The sequence below is a fragment of the Lygodium microphyllum genome, chromosome 20 (assembly GCF_053477565.2).
Source record: "Lygodium microphyllum isolate KBCC chromosome 20, Lygodium_microphyllum_v1.1.10, whole genome shotgun sequence".
NCBI lineage: Eukaryota > Viridiplantae > Streptophyta > Polypodiopsida > Schizaeales > Lygodiaceae > Lygodium > Lygodium microphyllum.
In genome coordinates this window covers 138,820,619-138,840,644 of record NC_141154.1, presented here as the reverse complement: position 1 = coordinate 138,840,644, position 20,026 = coordinate 138,820,619, and the positions used below count along the sequence as shown (strand labels likewise).

Genomic DNA, 20,026 nt, shown 5'->3' with positions numbered 1-20,026 from the left:
TGCTTGCAAAGTGATGTCTATTGTGATGGATAATTATGCTAGGTTTGACATTGCCCACCTTGCCATTGCCTCCCTCTTGTGGCCTGGACTTTCAATAAAAATGTGTATCTATGGAACATCTGGATAAAAATGATTTATTTGGTTTTTGATAGTATAAACATTTTCATTGGATCATGGATCATTGCTCAATTATAAAATTGTAATTAATTTTAGTGTTAAGTAGTAACTAGTAATAATAGTCTATTGGTTTTAGTGTGATTTGGTAGCAATAGTGTAGTTACACTAGGTTGTAATTTGTATTAATTCAATAATTACTAGTTTTTGGTAATAATTTAGCAATAGTCATTTCAACCTTTAAGAGTCGTTGCTCCTTGAATGGGCAGCAATGCTATTTGTTGTTGCCTTAGGTAAGGAAGACTGCGGTTTTGTGGTTGTGAATTGACACTAGCACATAGGGTGGGATAAAGAAAGAAGTTGGACAAAACACTATATCTTGCCTTGAATGTCCACAATCGGTGCATGAGTCACTTCATAAGGAGCCATGACACTTCATAGGGCACACAATTTTGGATGTGATGTAAGCACACACGTATATCAAGTGAGAACTGATAATAAACCCTTCATGACAAAGAACTATATGCAATTATATGTATGTGGATTACTTGAACTAGGGTGGGCGCCATCCCAAATGTGGTGGAGCCATAATCACCGCATAATTAAAATCATGAGTGTGTCAAGCACAAAGTTGGTTCCTAAATGCAAAAATCATACGTGTTGGCATGGATTGCCAATGAAAGGGTTCTGTATTGTTATTAAGGAAGGGCTTAATGACCCCCAAAAATCGATTTGAGTTAAACACAAGTTAAAAAACTTAATATTGCGCTATGAAATATAAATACAAGTGTAGTTAACATACAACGTTCATTCTTTATGGATAAGGAAAAAAATGTAGTTAGGGTTGCCAAAATCCAAAAGGAGTTAAAATAATTTGTTGATTCAAGTATGGGTTAATAGCATAAAAATATGGTTGAGTTTAACCAAATAACTTTACTTTTTTTAAAACATGATTAAAATCATTGTTGGAAAATGAAAATAAATGAAAATAAATGATTAAATAATTAAAATGAATGTTGTGAAAACAACCCAAAAACAAGCTAATTTAAATACAATATTTATCATGTGAGCCCCTAAAAGAACTAAAGCCATGCTTAATATTACATCATGCAGCATATTATTATAGTAAAGAATATTCAAGCAATCCAATAGTGAATCTTGAAAATTAATGTCATTGCAATAGAGGCCAAAGTATGGCATATCATTGTTGTTGACTTAATTAAACTATGCCTATGGAATGCACATATAATCAATTATTAGTACGCATTTTAAGTACTACAAAGTGCAAGTCCATAAATTAAAATTTGTCATTTTATAATGAACAATGAAATATCTCGTGTGTTGCAACATGTGGATGTAAGGATAGCATCAATGAATCAAAAAGATAAAAATGGACATTAATTTGATGAGAATGATTACAAACTTCTATATCATGCATAATGATGATCATTTTTGGAGCATATTTCTACTAGAATCTTAAGCATGAGTGTTGATTTATATTTGAAGCATATATGCCACAATTGTACCGTGCTAACTTTGTTGGTAATTCAATTTATCTTCTATTGAGATAATCCAAGGCACCAAGTTATTTTGGCCAACATCCTTGAGAATGAACTTTGCTTTTAAAACCACTTTAAAAGTTGTCACATGCACGCCCTTTGTTTCTTCATAACTAAACAAGCCAAGTAGCAGCATTCTTATAAAGTAACTCAAGCAACATGATGTTGGGGAAAATAATGTTGACATTCAATTATTTAAATAGAGCCCATACATTGGTTGAGCCAACATCGAAAGATTTGGTGTTTGATGCAATATGTATCAATTGGCTCCCTGGTTGTTGAAACTTTACCACAATCTATGGTAGGTATTGTATTTTACATTATGTATGCTACAAATGGGTTATTTCCTTCATAAGGTATTGTATTTTACATTATGTATGCTACAAATGGGTTATTTCCTTCATAACTCAAGGATAAAACTCCTGCATGACTTCCTTATCCACTACTTTTGTGCCTTCCATGGCAATATGTGAAGCTAACATGAAATAACCAATTTAGACTCCTTATTTATTTCTACTAATGGGGATTATAGAGTTTGCAACCTCATTTGGAACTACTGGTACATTCCTATATGCAAGTAAACAATGCTAATAAAAACTATTATTGCACCTCAATTCTTGGGGTGATTCAACTAGGTAACTAGACACCAAGTTGCACGCCATATTATCCTTTGTTGGTTCTATACAAAGAAGGCTTGGGTTCCATACACAGGTACACATTGCTATGATTGTTTTGATTTTAAGAACTATCTTTCATGTGTTTCAATGAGCTTGGTAGTGATCAATGTCCCATGTGGTCGTGGATGAAGGTTCCATCGCATGGGCGTGATTAGGTATTCACATCCTTGTCCAATCTCATGCAATGTCCAATAGAATTGCAATTTTTGGGGTGATTCAACTAGGTAACTACTATGTACACATACAAACAGCTCAATTTGCTAACTAAAGAGGAGGTCTAATAGTAGCTAGCATTTTCTCTTTTCAACTCAAATATTTACACTACAAATAAGGTTATGTAGCCCTAATACAAGGGTTCATATACTAGTTGAGATGATTGTCCCCCAAACTTACTCAACTTCCATGGCACACTCCTGGAATCATTGTAGACGATTACACCTACATTGGTATTTTTTTCAAATGTATTTTGCGAGGACGACCGCAACCACAGGCGACTTCTAAGAGCTCGTTGGATCGGCAATGTCAGTGGTCTGAGCAGATGAGGAAGATGCAGCGGTAGATGCAGAAGCTTGGGGTGTAGAGGGTCGGGAGATAAGATTACTATGATATGAATTTTGGCTTTTAATGGCATTAGACAGTAATACCAGCACACAACAAAGACGCAGTAGTGTCCATAGACAAGACGTTTGCTCTTAGGTGCACAACACTATTAAACATTTTAGAAAATTGAAAACCTAATCTAGGATGAAGTTGCAGGCCTGATATTTTCAGGCCCATTAAGGGGTGCCAATCAAGAACTAAGAACCCGCCCGAAATCCTTACATAAGGGTTAACTATGCATCCAAAACTTGGCCACCCCCTTGCTTTGAAGCGCTTTCAAGCATGTCCACATTCAACACCCACGACATCATATTTACTCTTACTTGTCGTTTCCATGCTTGGTAACTACAAGTAGGCAACAAGATTAGCATGCATGTTGACTAGAGTGCCTCGCCCACCCTAGACGAAACACATGCCATGCCAAAAATTATGTGTTGTTCTATTCGTTATACACGAGTCATAAAAACAAAATATGCGATGAATTAGGCAATGTAAGAGTATGATCCACATAGCAAGGTTTACTCAAAAGCCTATACAACATGTGTATCAAGTACTATACAAATTCCAAAGAGAGTCTTGCACTACATCATCCTTGAGGGTGTGCTGCTCATGAGTACAATACCAACATCCTGAGTCTAGAAGCCAACACATGTGTCACCGCTGACCCATTGGGAAATGAGAGAGTGAACTGGCGCTCCTCATTCTCACCGCTGTATGCACAATCAGAAATAGTGCAGATGCCCCTGTAACTCTCGTCATAGAGGCGCACCATCCTGCCAATCAAGATAGACATCGCTGTATGTGGTACGTACCGTAAGGTAAGGGGAAGCAATGCATGGCAAGTGTGACATGAAAAAACAACCGAAGCATCCACCAAGAATGTTTTGGTGCAGCAGTGAGGACAATAGATGCGTGGTTTTGCATTGAATCTAACGCGGCCCCTTCCTCGTTGATGCTTGCGTCTCAATACACCTGTGGTGTGGGGATGCTTCGGTTGCGAGGAGGATCTGCATTCCTCGTCTGGTCGAGGATGGTCACTCTTGCCATGTCCCAAGCGTGTCTGTGTGACATTTGCCTGGACTTGATAGATCCCACCCTTCGTAGGCATATCAATCTCATGTGGGGCAAACATGCGAACAAGAGACTCCCTTGCACTTTGCAATTGGCGCATACAAACTTCCCTCTGTGTTGAGGTATAGGAAGAAAACTCAACCTCAATGCGTTTGAGGAGCCCTCTGAAGTCCTCAATAGAGGACACAAGATCCTCTTTCTGCACACATCCATCGGTGCATGGTCTCTCCAATACTAGGTTTTCATCACCATAAGGACTATGCGGTGTGCCATCAAAGGCCCGTGCACTGTCGATGATGGGTAGAACCTCATGAAGGTGAGGAAAATAGCTCCTCAAGATGAGCCGCAAGCCATAGAGATGTTTACAATCTGCAACCCAATCAGCACAATCACAATAGTTTGCTTGCACACTTACATTATACCATTTGTCTTGTTGTGTTGCACTTGCCATTTTGAAGAGCATGGTTCCCTCATGAATGACTTGAAGAGACAAGGGATCGACCTTGAACCGCTGGAGTATCCTCTCCCCTGCTGCCAATCTAGCTGTGTGGCTCTTGCTCGACCCATAGACTTTGAAGCGCCTAGAGTCAACTACGAGAAAATAGTCCCTTTCAAGAACATAATGTATCACACCAAAATGATAAACAACATTCCAACTCAAAATCAAGCACATTACCTATCTCTTGCTTTTGTTTGAAGAACTCAAGTGCCGTTCCACCCATTCTCGATCCTGATGATGAGTTGCCAACAAGGGCGTGCAATAGATCCAATATAGACCTATTGATCTTGGCATCAAGTAGAGTGTACTTGATGTACTGCCATAGTCTCTCAATTAGATTGGTGGTGTCAACATTACCATGCGAAAAAATGTGACCAAACTTGGGCCATCTTGTACGCCATATACAATCTCTTCCACACCATCCATTTTTAATGTATCGTACCACGTTTGGATGAGAGGAGTAGCGGTGCAATAGCTGTTGAAACAGCTCGTCAAATTGCAATTCTGTTGGACATTGCATGAGATTGGACAAGGATGCGAATACCTGATCACACTCATCTGATGGAACCTTCATCCACGAGCACATGGGACATTAATCACTACCAAGCTCATTGAAACACATGAAAGGTAGTTCTTAAGATCAAAACAATCATAGCAATGTGTACCTGTGGGAGAAGATTCTCAACCCAAGCCTTCTTTGTATGGAACCAACAAAGAATAATATGGCATGCAACTTGGTGTCTAGTGCCATCGAGATAGTTGGCGGTCCAGCAATGAGGATCATCGAAGACGACCTTTGAGAGTGCCTCCAACTCTTGTTGAGACTTATCGATGACAAGTGCCGAAGGGCGAATGTCCCCCATTCTAGAGAGAACTATTTTCATTGTGATCTGCAAAGCAATGACCTCTTGGTTCAACCCATTGTCACATGTGCACAACATAAACCAAATAGGAATGCCCATTCCATGTTGGTTTGGTAGAACCGCTGCATAGAGAGGAAGGCCAAACACATGGGTCTTAAATGTGCTATCAATCGCCCATGCACTGTTCTTCGAGAACCTCTTGCTCATTTCTAGCATCCATTCATCTTGGACAACCAATATGAATGGTCTATCCTTGTCCTCTTTTGCATGTGGATTATATGGTTGGCAATGTAGCACCTAAAGGACCCAAGATTACTTTATCAAATAGATGTACTAATCACTATAACATATAAATATTGACAGAAATATGACAAGTACCTTGTTTTGGTCTCGTAGACGAATTGCTTCCAAGTACATCGCCGTCCAATCATCCTTAGAAAGTTTGCCTGCAATATACCAATAGCATTGATGCTCAAGGTAGCACAAGACCATTGAACAATAACTTAAAAGATGAGAACATACCTTCATTTCGCATTTGGTAAGATAGTGTTTGCACCTCTTTTGGAATCATGAAGAATCTATACGTTACACATCTAATGGAGAGGCATTTTTGAAATGAAATTGCTCTTTCGTCAAGCTCATCTTGGTGACGTGGCGGCATGTCCCCACATCAAATAGATCGTCCTTGCAGCAATCAACTACACATGGATGCACTGGCAAGTGATACAAATCATTGCGAGAACCGGGTGTATGGCCCTCGTGTAGAGCATATACTCGTAGAGTAACCTTGTGGAGACCATCTTTATACTCGATTTGCACCTTGAATGGGCAACCACATTTCTTCGAGGTTCTCAATCTGCGAATTTGGGAGCCTTTGCGAGTTGCGCTACCACCACGATGACATGCATATTCCACTATTGTCTTCCCTAGACTATGCGTTTTGGTTGAGCGAACCTTGACTAGCCTGGCTTTGTGTTGAACCATGATCTCTTGAAGTTGGCACTCCACAAGAGATATGTCTGAGGTAAGCTCCAAGATAGGTACATTTCCGTCAAACCCATGGGGCTTTGTGGATGCCTTGTAAGTACAAGCACCGATTAGCTTTTTCACATAAGCGAGAGGGATGCCATGCTTTCTCATATCCATACACCAATTGGATTTGATGGAGTCCACTGTGGCATTAATGCTTGTGTGAGCACCTGTAATCCTATTTATGTGATTTGCAAGGAAAATACTCTCCCATTCCTCTATACATGCAATGTGCAATGATGGCTCCGATTTAAGGGCTAGCACAACTTGTCCATCATCGTTTCTTCCCATGCAAAGACTTTCTTTGATCCTTCTCCACTTCTTCAGGTCTAATAGCTCCCTTTTGTCGTATTGCTTGAGCACCCCCAAAGTGATGGCTTTTTCTCCGTTCAAATCACTTACCATTAATCCGTAGCTCTCCCTGTCGAATGAGAAGTACTTTGATGAGGTGAAATTAAATGCGCTTGGTGCAATGCCGCTGCTTTCTTGTATTGTTGAATCATTGCCTTTCGCAAAGAAGTCAATCATCTCAACCGCATCACTTGCTGATTCATCCGATGTTTCTTCATCGGTATCGACTTCCTCAAACTCAGGATCACTCTCCATAATCCACAGTCGTTGACTATATGTTCACTTTAATATGAAGCACGTGGTATAATTCTACATGCAAAAGGTAACATACATTTTTTACACATTTACACATCAGCAACAGAATAAAGATCAATATGTAATGACAAATCAGAATACATCTGTCAACATACAATAACAAATCAATATAGACAATGGTGTTGAAGGAGGGCAGTACGATTCTGAAAAGAAACATTCATTTTTCTGCCTTCCACCTAAGATCAAATCAAACCTTCAATTCCAGCTTTTCACTTCTAACTTCATTTTCAAAGAAAAAACCAAACCAAAATTTCATTGTATTCATGAAGCAACCTCTATAAGTATCCATTAATTCTGACTACAAAAACAAGATACCTGCGACTATTGACAAACTAGTGCCAACATGGCTTTTCAAACTTTGAGCTCGAATACAACGTATATCGTTGGCATGCAGAATATCTCTGGGGGAGCATTTTCACATAATACCGAGAGTGTTTTCCAAGCGACAGTTTTGCGCGGGTCTGTGGCGAAAAGGTGGCCAGGTTTACTGTTCGGGCTGGGTTTACTTTTGGTCCACTTTGAAAATCGCCACTCCCCACGCGCGCAAATATCTTGTGTGACTTCCCGCCATCACCCCTGAGGCGTGGACCATATTTTCGCCGGCGCTCCATTACTCCCATCACGCAATGCCCCTACCCTATGCCCGGCGAATATACCGGGCCCCATCCACATGCAAGTTGACCCGTCAAATCGACCGAAGGCCACCCTTTTCCGGCGGGCCGGCCCCCTCCCCCCCCCCCCCCCCCCCCCCCCCCCCGCCGAACCGGGTTTACAATATGGGCCGGGTTTACGTTTTAGGCGGGGTTTACTTTCTTGGCGGGGTTCACCATCGTGGGCCGGGTTTACCCTGGGCGAAAAAGTAAGGGCCCAGATCCACCCCGCGATCAACGGGCCCCCCTCAACCGTCGATCCCAACTCTCAGGACCCCGTGGCACATAGTCCTGAGGCCTGTTGACTGCAAACGTGTACATGGGATAAAAAACCCCACTTGGTATCTAACGTGAGCCGGCTCGAAGCTGTCTCTTCTAGGTGCACAGAAAGCACTGCAACCCTGGTGTAAAACAGTGCTCCCGAGTCCCATTGTTTTGCTCTGATGCTGCCGTCATCTCTTTTCAGTCTTGCCAAGTGAGCCGCCTTGCTGGAAGCTTGCCGGACTAGTGGGATGTTACATCTGAATTAAACCTGCAGTGTAGGCTGATTTCGGGACCAGCCTCGACATCACAGGCAGTCCTTGAATAGTAGCTGGTCCATCTTTTGTCAGGAAACACCCTTTCGAAGATCTGTTCTCACTCCTGAACCTCCCCTTCTATCTCCCTGTGGCAGGCCTGGTAGAGGAAGACCCACCCTCACAACTGCCGTCCCGCCTCTCCATCATCAGCCTGCCCCTTTATGAAGAGTCGACCTCCAATCTGATCTCCTTCCCAAATTGGCAACACCTTCATCTATCTTTCCTTCACGTGCCTTCTTGATTTTCATTCCTTTCTGGGGCTGTGGGGATAGGCCTCCCTTTCTTCAGAACCCCTGTTCACATACATACATTCTCAAACACACATAAGCACGAACATGCACACTTACGTATTTACATACTCATGCACCAGCATCCTCACATGGCACCCACACATATACCAACGCAGTAGCATATGCACCTGTATAACGAAGTACATGAACACATTTAAAAGCACGCGTTCGAAGGCAGAACACACCATACACAAGAGATGTAATTGGCCCATCAACAATCGACAAATATATTCTTAAATTTATACCGCAAACACAAGGGCCATATAAATACATAAGTATCCCATCGTAAGCAAGAAGAGTTCTTCTCACATCCTTACCTCTCTTTATGTGAAGGATCTATACTCACCCCGCCCCTCATCAACTCAATATGTGGCAATGTTGGAAAATCCCATTCCTCACACTAGGGCCCACCGCTAGGGCACCTCACGACCCTTGTGTGCCTCTAAAACATGCTAATGCAATTGATGGACCATGTGCTCATTCATACCATGCTTGGAGAAGACATGCAATTGAAGAAAATGCTATGCATATCAAGTAGGCCATGCTTACATAAAAAGATGCATGCAATAAGAGGAGTTGTGCCCAGCCTGCTAGTGTGCAAGTGCTCATGCAAATGCGCACATGAAGGTTCCTTTTCATTTTGCTCTCTCTCTCAGCCTCACCCTCTCATGATAGAAAGATAGAACTCCTCTCTAACCCCATTCCCCTCACTTATCTCTCAAGGCAATTCGACCATGTATAATGAGCCGATTAAGAAACCTCACTTCATGGTTGGTGTAGACCATCACGATCCTCGCTCTCCCTACCACCTTGCCTCTAACCCCAAAAGGTTCCTAGCAAGTGATGATTGCCCAGTGATGTGCCATAAAGTGTGTGCTCACATAGGGTGCACACTCATGTGTTCGTGCAACTAAGATTGTCAGATAAAGTTCTGACGGACCTCATGCCGTGCAGTGTTCTAAATGGTGCATCCAATGTAGGATCCCTCCCATGGCATGGAATTATTGAAGAAGGGGCATAGGAAACCCCTATGCAAGTGACAAGACATCATGTGTAAGTGCCAGTGCTCGTGTCCCTAACCCATGTGGTGTGCAAGTTTAGGGTTGAGAAAATATCACCTTCTTACTTGGCAGTTTGAACTCCAACTCTAATTTGTGCCACGTTCACCTGCAAACACATGCCAACTCAACAAGCAAGAAGATATATGCTTTACAAAAAACAAACCATAAACACTGGATGAGCCCTATTCATATTGGAGTTCAAGTTTTATTCTTCAACAAAGCTAAAAAAAGCAAAGCAACTGTACATACAAGTGTTGCAAGGCCGGTTGGTCATTCCCTAGGGGACTTTCCGGTTTTCTGAAAAGACGTGTCATATTTAGCCCAACCCCCAAGCTGCAAGCATTCATGCTTAGTAGCTTTGGTTCACATACAAAGAAGAAATATCTATCAGCCAAGCAAAGATTGAATCTAGAGATGTATCCACAAGTTGGGTCTCAAACATCTTGAGACCCACTGAACATGTCTCTACATAAACTTTCACGAGCAGCTCCTGTTGGGGCACACAAAAAGCATCAAAGTACTTACCCTCTAGGTATATAACATGACTCACAAGAACTCGCTTTTCCCTCCCATTGTCTCCAAAAGCAAATATGCCAGCTTGTGGTTTGTCAAACATAGTGCCAGCCCCAAAACCATTCTCATTACTCTCCACATATTGAGTCTCCTCTGGACTCTCCTCATCAACAAAATAATTCTTAACATGGGGGGTTCCTCCAAAACTCGTTATGATCCTTCCATCAAAAGGCACTTTTATTACTTTGTTTTCCTGATCAGTGTCTATCCAGTGCCAATCATCTAGTGGATTTGCAAATTCTTGCACAAAAGACTCTCCTCCATCTTGCTCTTTTAAAACTCCCAAGGATCTTTCAACATCCTTAGAAGAGGATTCGTTTCTCATGTTGTTGCTAGACTCATTTTTTCTTTCATCCAAACTTCCTGTGAGATGTTCAGGGCAAGTTCCACTCAACCCCATCACATTCTCATGCTCAAAACCACTCTCAACATTCTCTAGGGTCTTCCCTAGACTCTCATCACTAATTGCATGAGACTCTACCACCTCAATATCAGTCAAACATGGATCCAACAAGCCACTACCATGATTCTCAACACACAGTGGGCTTTTGACACTTGCCCTAATGTCGTCACACCTTGCTTCTGCATTCAAAAGCTTCTCCCCACACTCATTCACCTCAACAGTACCCTCATGAAATAACAACCTAGGGGCTTCAATCTCTTCTTTATTCTCCTTTAGATCCAAGTTTTCATAGGTATTTTCCATAGAGTCCATTGACTCTTTTTCACAACCATTTTGTTCCATACAAGATTCTATTTGTAAGATCTACACCACATGATCATCTTCAATGGTCAAGTCATCACATTGATCCTCATGTCCCAAACCTTCATTTTCAATTGGTTTAGAACCTAAGTTAGAACTTCTGGAAGGATGCATCCAATCATCCATCTCCAAAGTACCATCAACATGTAGTCCATTTCTTCCAGCATCCAAGTTCCCCGATTGGAACCCTAACTCCTTATGCAACTCTTCTAACACTTTCTCTTGCCATGCAATTGGTAAGAAATCATGAGTCCCCATATATTTGCATATTCCTCCAAAAAAACCTAGAGCAACTTCATCCAAAAAGTCAAAAAGGTCACCATCAAAATCATTCATCTCTCCCAAATTTAATCCACTAGAACCTCCTTGAGATCATGAGAAACACATAGAGGATATTCTTCTTCATTGTTGTTGCCAACTAGGTTTCGAGTATCAGCTACACCCCTCTCAAAATGTGCTAGGCAAGGTTCGCTTGTCTCAATGCCACAACTATCATCTAAATCCACTTGAGTCACTCCAGGACTCGCATCACCAAAACCTCTTTCAACAATAGGAGTTTGCCTAGGACTCCCCACATTACCAAAGCAGACCCCCACACCTAGGATCACACCTTGACTCTCAACACAACAGAGCTTTTCTTTCTCCAACGAGTCATTCTAACAAGCAACATCAGACAAGCCATCAACAATTGCAATTGCACCTCCAACTCTCATCTCTACTCTGAGAGACTCACTCTCAAACACAACTTCACCAGAATCTTCTTCAATAGGCAACAAATTGGAGAGAAACTCCTCTATCTCAGGCTCAACCTCTCCCACATCCAACTTAGTATTTCCAAACAGGCCCCCAATCTCATTGTCACATCCTCTTTGCATCTCGCAACTCTCCACCCCTAAGGGCATAGAATCTGAGCCCACCCCCAAGTGTGGCTCTTCTAACTCAGTATGACTCAAGACTTTCTCAGTCTCTACAATCTTTTCCTTGACTAGCTCTTCACCCTCACTTCCATCTTGCTCTCTTTCTAGGGTTTCCTCTCTATCCTTTAGCAATTTCTCACAGTCCTCTAAGAAACTCCTGTCAAACACATGGGACTCCATCATATCAACTAAATCACAAGGCACTCTACAGATGTAAGGTGTCCACTTGTATCTTCAGGACATGTCTTAGCAGTCCATCGGAAAGGTTGTCTAGAAAGCTCCGCTTGGCACTCCCATGGAATGTTACGGGGTTTGCGATCTAGGGCTTTCCGCGTCTACCACGTAGCGGAAGTATTCTGACCATTCCCACTTAGGATCGACCTGAATTAGGGTTTTCCTTATTAGTCATTTCCTAACGGCAACTAGCATCGGACCCAAGCGAACTACTTTACGCAGAAACGCCAGGTCCGAAGTGGATTCACGATGCACTTGGTTCAAGGAGAATGGGAAATGAGAGGGATGCAAAGCTCAACCTCTCTACCATAAGACAGTCCCATTCCGTTCCCCTAAAATAGCGTAAATCGGGATCAATCATAACTCTAGGTCAACGCTTTTGTTGTTCGTGTTCTTTGACGATCTTCCTGCTGTCCATCATGATTTGAGAAAAGTTCTCGGCCAACCGGGACCACCCATCCGTAGGACGGACCTATGGCCACGTCCACCACACTTTCCTCGGGTTGTTTTAACTATCTAATTATCTAACACACTTAGTTGAACATGTAACAATCAGCTTCTTTAATTAGCTCGTTAGGCACTAGTTCTTTCACGTAATCATATCACTTGACATAGAAAAACAATTTCAAATAAGTTCCTTATTAACAAGTTATCATATTTATCTTTGAAATACAAAAATTCCAGCTCGTAAGCTTATCCAGAATCCGCTCGAAGGCTATCCAGCAATCCACAGGGATTACCAATCCAAGTTTCCGCCCGTAGACTAGTATGCGGGCCTCGAGATCCAATCCCGAGTCATGTTAGCCTCTTGTGCAGGGCCCGGAAGGCGAGGGATTTATGGCCAGAGCCCCCTCTGGCATCCAAGCGTCCTCCTGCTCCAAGTAGTGCTCAACGGAAAGACCTCTCGCGGTGGGTTCGGTCCACATTCCCGATGCGGTTAACAACCCCCTTGGTTAGGGTCAAGCAGGTAGTCGAGGGTAGCTGAAGCTGCCTCTCCCTTCAGGCCTTCAACCTGAAGTATTAGATATCCATTTATCTTTTAATTCATTGATCAAACAAAACCAAACATTGCTCTAAAATCTGTAGCAAGCACAAACATTTCCATTGGTTGTTTTTGTTGGCAAACTGCTAAGGAATGAGTCATTCCTTTTGAATGCGTCCAGCACTCGATCCGGGATGACTTGCGACTTGGCAACGTCCCCTATATCATGGATTAGGGCGTACCCTATTAACCCAACTTGGTCAATACCTTAAGTTCATACGTTATACCAATTTATTGGTTTGTCCTTTGCTCCAATCAACTATCTTTACTCAAGAAAGATACTAAATTAGGATGTTTATTCATCCGCTTGCAAGAAAACTTGCGTAAGGACCTGCCAACCTTATTACGAGAATTGGTCATTCCCTTGTGATCCAATCACAAGATCATATGACTCCGCACTTGTTGCGCAAGTGTCTCATCGAACGATGAGACTATTCTATTCATCGAATGGAGTCACGAAAAAATCTGTTCCTGATTACATTAGGCTGACGTCGTCAATCCTAGGGTTCCAAGTTCCATCTCGTAAGATTCTTAGGGACAAACCCTAGTTCACTTCCCAAATATGTTTCACTGTCCCTACATTCAGTGAATGTGTGCAAGTATTTAAGGTATGGGAGTTTCAGTTTTAGCAATACGTACGATTAGGTCATGTATTAATTTCCTAGTGAATTTCTTGGAATTTAACTCATTCTAATGAGTACTCCACGGTTTAGGTGTTTTAGGTTTATGCCAATTTGTTTAACTCTTGAAGATAGTTACGTTATCATTCCATAAACACATGACTCGTTGTCTACCCGTAAATTGATTTTTAAACCCTAACTTATCATTTTTAAGGTCAAGCATAGGTCAGGTTAATTCCAACTAATCTTCCTAAAAATTCATGCTAAATAAGCAACCTTTTTCTTGATAATTTATGCAGTTGATAAACGATAATTGCCTAGAGTTATGCATCGTAAGAATCATTTCATGCCTTGCACTTTCCTAAGGATTCCTAGCACTTTCCATGATGATTCATTGCGAAGAGGATATGGGTTAATAATGCGATATGCAGTTTATACTTCCATGTTTAAACGAGGTATACTATTTTAATTCCGTTCTATAACAATGGACATTAATCTAATTTTAATTCATTGCACCGCATAAAGCTATTTCCTAGAAATGCATTTATACTCTCTTTATTTTTCCTGTTCTATTGAAAATATTAATGACTAAATTCCTTCGTCGTGGGCTAATTTATTTAAGACAACAAAATGCATCCTATTTCCAAGAATTATCCTTTGCATGATTGAGTTATAACAATACCAAATAAAAATTAGGAAGGAAAACCTGGGCTTGGGGTGAGATGTCCACGTGGATGCTAGGAGACGATCCTCTTGCGGTTGCGCCTTGGGCTTTCTTAGGAGGCATCGCGAATGTAGCCTTCCCATCGTGGATACAGCTTTACAACTCCTTTTTGAAATTCCACCGTGGCTCCCTTTTGCAATAACTTGCACCATCCATCGAAAGCAGCTTTAGAAGGCTTCCTCCTTGAAATAGGCATATAGAGCTTCAAGGGGAAATTTGAGGGGGGGAAAATAGCCTTAAAGACCACTTAAGGCCTCTCACGGGATTTTTGGGAAAAATCCTTTCTTGGGGGGAAAAAGGGCTTTATAAAGTCCTAAGGGAGAAACTCCAGGGGAAGAAAAAAGTAGCCTTAAAGGCTATAGAAATGGGGCCTAAGGCCCTTAAAGAAAAATTGGAGGGAGGGGGGTAACCCCAAAGCCCAAAGGAAGGGGGGCTTAGGAAGCCCCCCTTGGAAGCTTCTAAGCTTCCAGAGGCTCACAACCACGTAGAGGGGGAGGTTCATATCTCCACGTGGGGGGGAAATTTGGGGGCTGTCAGATGGCGGCGGCGACGACCAGGCGACTGGGTGCGGCGGATGGGAGACAGCGCCCTCCTGGCATCAATTTGCAGCGCTCTCCCTCAACTCCTCCTCTCCCTCTCACAGCGGCGGTAGCGCCTCAACCTCTCTCTTCCTCACAGCGTCTCCGGCTCCTTCTTGTCCTCCACCCCTAGGCTACCATAGCCACTAGCAGCCATGGTTTATATAGGGGGAGGAGATAGGATCCTCCCTCCCCCATGCGTCGACGAGCATGCCTCCTTGCCTAGACAAGCTCCAGCAAGGAGCTTTCCTCTCTTGCTATTCCCGTCTTCCTCCAGCTCGACAGTCGGCTGGAGGAGAGGGGAAATAATTTAAAAAAAATTGCTAAAACAGAAGAATTATCCAATTCTATTATCCTCTATTGAGGCAGTTCACGCGTGCCTTCGGGATATTACATTCTCTCCCCCTTGGAGGAATCGAGATGTCCTCATCTCGAGATAAACTGGGGATATTGATGGTTGAGAGTGCCTTCATCTATCCAAGTGGCATCCTCTTTGGGATAATCTTTCCACTGGATGAGGCATTCTCTCAAGGTTCTGGATCTTAGTTATCTCTCCCTAACATCTAAGCTCCTGTCAAGCCTTACTTCAAGGACTCCTTGACTAGGCATTACAACTTGTTGATCATCAAGTACATGGTTAGGATTAGGTACATATTGCTTCAATAGGCTGATATGGAATACATTATGTACCTCTAGGTTCTCAGGGAGTTGCAGTTTATAAGCATTAGGTCTTAGGCACTTCAGGATCTTGTACGGTCCACAATACATTGGACTTAGCTTCTTGCAATCTCCTAAGGATAGGGAACTCTTCTTAGGGCGTACGCGAATGAAGACCATGTCTCCTTCTTTGAAGGCTCTATCTTGATGCTTCAAATCCATGTAGGCTTTCTGTCTATCCTTGGCAGCTTGGATGTCCTGTCTTATTGACTTTATTTGGTCATTCATCTCTTCCAACATTTGCCTTGAAGCTTCAACCCTCAAGGTTGGATCTGAGAAGTTTAGGGGGCTTCGACAGTCATGACCATACAATGCTTGGAAAGGGGTCATCTGAATGCTTTGTTGGTAAGAAGCATTATAGGCAAATTCAACCAAAGGCAAGTATTGAATCCACCTTTTTGGCTCACGACAACAGTATGCCCTAAGCATATCCTCGATGATTTGATTGACTCGTTCTGTTTGGCCATCCGTTTGGGGATGGTAAGCCGTGCTAAAACAGAGTTGGGTTCCAATGGCTTCAAAGATGGCTCTCCAGAAGTGTGATGTGAAAAGAGAATCACGATCACTAACGATTCTTCTTGGTAGCCCATGTAGCTTGAATATCTCCTTAATAAATAATCTTGCAATGTCTAAGGCTTTATAGTTTGTCTTTACTGGAATAAGGTGTGCAACCTTAGTAAGCATGTCAACCACAACCATGATGGAGTTGTATCCTCCCTGCACTTGGGGCAGGCCAACAACAAAGTCCATACTAATGAATTCCCATTTCATTTGGGGAATGTCAAGCGGTTGCAGCTTTCCTTGCATCTTGACATGTTCGGCTTTTATACGTTGACAAGATAAATACTCGGTGACATATTTGAGAATGTCACCTTTAAGCCTCTCCCAATGGTAGCTCTTCCTAACTGCATTGAGAGTCTTGGCATAGCCAGGATGTCCTGCGAAAGGGGAATCATGAGCTTCCCACAATATCTTCTACTTAAGTGACTAACTTGCTGGTATACACAGTCTTGTTCTATAGTAGACAAGTCCACTATTGATAGAGAATTCATGATACTTAGCCTGCAGCTTTTGATCCTAATCTTTGATAGAGATTTCCCTTATCATCTTTTGATAGGCTGGATTATGTGTTTGGCATAGATACTTTTGTAGCTAGAGATCTAGCTGTTGATGGATTCTGCAAGATTAGGGAATTAAGGAATGCCTTGCGACTAAGTGCATCAACAACTACATTTTCTTTCCCTGGTCGGTACTTGATTTCAAAGTCATACTCCTCCAGTACTTCAATCCACCAACGTTGCCTCATGTTGAGCTCGTTCTGGGTAAAGATCCACTTGAGACTCTTATGATCAGTTACTAGTGTAAACTTGTTACCCAATAGGTAGTGTCTCCAAAGCTTTAGAACATGGATGACAGCTAGCAATTCCAGATCATGCGTAGAATAATTCTTCTCATGACTCTTTAATTTCCTTGAAGAGTATGCTGCAGGAAGACCTTCCTGCATGGGCACACATCCCAAGGCAAGTGTGCTAGCATCAGTTACTACCTCGAACTCTTTATTTAGGTCTGGAAGTTTTAGAATAGGTGCTGATACCAAACTTTGCTTCAATCTGTTGAAGCTATTTTGTTCAGGAGTTAACTATGCAATGGCTGTTTGCTTCTTCAGTAAGTCCGTCAGAGGTGCTGCAATCAAAGTATAGTTTTTGATGAAGACCCTATACCATCCTGTCAATCCAAGAAAGCTGCGTATTTCTTTGACAGATGTTGGTATTGGCCATTCTAGCACATCTCTGACCTTGGCTGGGTCCACTGAGATTCCATCTACTGATACTATGAATCCTAGATATTCAATCTGACGCTTGAAGAATGCACACTTCTTCATCTTAGCATACAGCTTATGCGCCCTCATTGTCTCAAGGACAATCCGAAGTTGGGATTCATGATCTTCTTCCTGTTTGGAATAGACTAAAGTGTCGTCGAAGAAGACAAGCACGAAATCATCAAGATATGGCCTAAAGATATCTTGCATTAACTGATTGAAGGTGGCAGGTGCATTCGTAAGTCCGAATGACATAACTAGGAACTCAAAGTGCCCATATCTTGTATTGAAGGCCATCTTGGGGATATATTCTTCCTTGATCCTTATTTGATAGTAACCTGACCTGAGGTCAATCTTGGAGAAGATCTTTGCACCCTGAAGACGATCAAGAAGCTCATCTATTCTAGGAATAGGGTACTTGTTCTTGACTGTAGATTGATTCAACCCTAGGTAATCAATACATAATCGAAGTGTCCCATCTTTCTTTTTCTGGAATAGTACTGGAGCTCCCCATGGTGAACTGATAGGCCGGATGTAGCCTTGATTTAGCAGTTGCTTGAGTTGTTCCTTCAGCTCAATTGCTTCTGGTATGGACATTCTATAAGGTCTCTTTGCAATTGGCGCAGCTCCTGGTACTAACTTAATCTCATGATCCACTTCTCTTTGAGGCGGGAGTTTTGTCAACTCTTCAAGGAATACGTCCGCATATTCCTTTAGCCAAGAAGGTCCTTCACTAGACTCTTGCTTCTGATCTAACTTTTTGAGCTTAATTAAGTAGACAGGTAATCCTTTTCTGACTCCTTTTATGATCCGAGATGCTTTGGCCAATTGGATTTTTGGCACTCCAGCCTCACCTTGAGTTGTGACTAATTCCCTTTTAGAGTTCTGAAAGGAAACTTGGCCCTTTCCACAATGAATGTGGGCTTAAGCCAATCCATTCCGAGTAGGCACTCATGGATACCTAAATTCATGACTCTAAATTTGACCGAAGTCTTCTTTCCTCCCAGAAAGAATTCCACCTTAGCAGTTTGCCTGGTACAAGTAACCTCACCACCATTTGCCAATTCCACAAGCAAGATAGGTGCTTCTACTGTGGCTATTCCTAATCTTTTTGCACAAGATGGTGAGATAAAGGAATGTGTAATGCCACAATCGATCAAGGTCTTGAGACTTTTACCTTGATAGTCCGACAGTGTCTGAATCACCGAGAATTGGCGATTCGGGCCTTTCTTGTGTAGAGCGGCATTTGCCTATTGGCAACGCAAGCAGTTCTTCCTCTTCGCACATTTGCCTATTGGCAACGCAAGCAGTTCTTCCTCTGCCTGGGGTAGCGGCTCTTTGACCATGGCCCGTTCCTTGGAAAGGTGCTTGGCGATGTCCTCCTCCAAGTTAGGGACATTGCCTCTTGAAATGACCGGGCTCGTTGCAGTGGAAACAACAGAGGTTTCGGCCATTGCTTTGAGTAGGAACAAAGTTGTTGACGTTATTAGTCCTTGCTTTCTTTCTTTGTCCCTGATTATGACCTTGAACTCTCTTCATTTGAGGTCTGAATGCTCCTCTGTTCGGGTCATTATAAGACCAAGTTTTGTTACCCCTTGGTCTAGCCTGCACCTCCTGAATTATAGGCGCAACTCGAATGAGAGCGTCCTGAAGATCTGATGGATGCATAGATTCGAGACGGGTATTTATTGGTGGATTTAAACCAGCATAGAATTTGGACACCTGCTGTGTCATGTCCATCTGCGGCGCATACTTTAAAAGTGAGACGAATTTAGAATAGTATGCATCAAGAGTGAGTCCCAGTTGTTTTAGCTCATAGAACTCATTCATTTTCTGCGTGCGATACACAAGTGGTAGGTATCTTCCCTACACGGCTTTCTTCAACTTCTCCCAGGTAACGGATCCCTCCGCGATCCCTTGATCCCTGCACCAAATGGATTCAATCCAAATTTCAGCATTTGCTTGGACGAACCTGCCTCTCTCGTCAAACTCGAGCGGCTTAATCTTCTTGAGAAGAAACTTTTTCTCTTGGATTACAACAGTACTTGATGTAGGAGGCGAACTAGGAACCTGTACTTGGGGTTGTGCCTGGATAAAGGTTTCTTGACGTTATTACACGATAATCATTATTGATTTATATTACATCTCCAATTCCGCTATCAACCAAGCAATCTAACCACTTAACTTTTTATCAATTCTAATGCACAATCAGACATTGATAAAAAGAAGTCTTATTTGTATTTATATGGGCATAGCCCTTTCGGAATACAACATTTCTTGCGATGATAAGCCAACTGTTACATTTAGTTTGGGGAGAACAATGTTATATTACATTTATATACAGGAACTGTATAATAGTATGGTTTAGGGTCATGGATCTTC

At 42.3% G+C, this 20,026-nt stretch overlaps 2 protein-coding genes across 2 annotated transcripts; both read right to left on the bottom strand.

Moving 5' to 3' along the window:
- Positions 1-3,557: 3,557 nt before the first annotated feature.
- LOC148019465 (uncharacterized) lies at positions 3,558-4,537 on the bottom strand. Its single transcript, XM_087701356.1, has one exon. It carries the CDS (start codon positions 4,482-4,484, stop codon positions 3,558-3,560), a length of 927 nt encoding a protein of 308 aa, XP_087557482.1. The 5' UTR covers positions 4,485-4,537.
- A 95-nt stretch (positions 4,538-4,632) lies between these two features.
- LOC148019464 (uncharacterized) lies at positions 4,633-5,800 on the bottom strand. Its single transcript, XM_087701355.1, has 3 exons — positions 5,762-5,800; positions 5,186-5,680; positions 4,633-5,088 (listed from the first exon to the last, which is right to left on the bottom strand). The coding sequence occupies exons 1-3, from the start codon at positions 5,798-5,800 to the stop codon at positions 4,633-4,635; spliced, it is 990 nt and encodes a 329-aa protein (XP_087557481.1).
- Between the last annotated feature and the right edge of the window lie 14,226 nt (positions 5,801-20,026).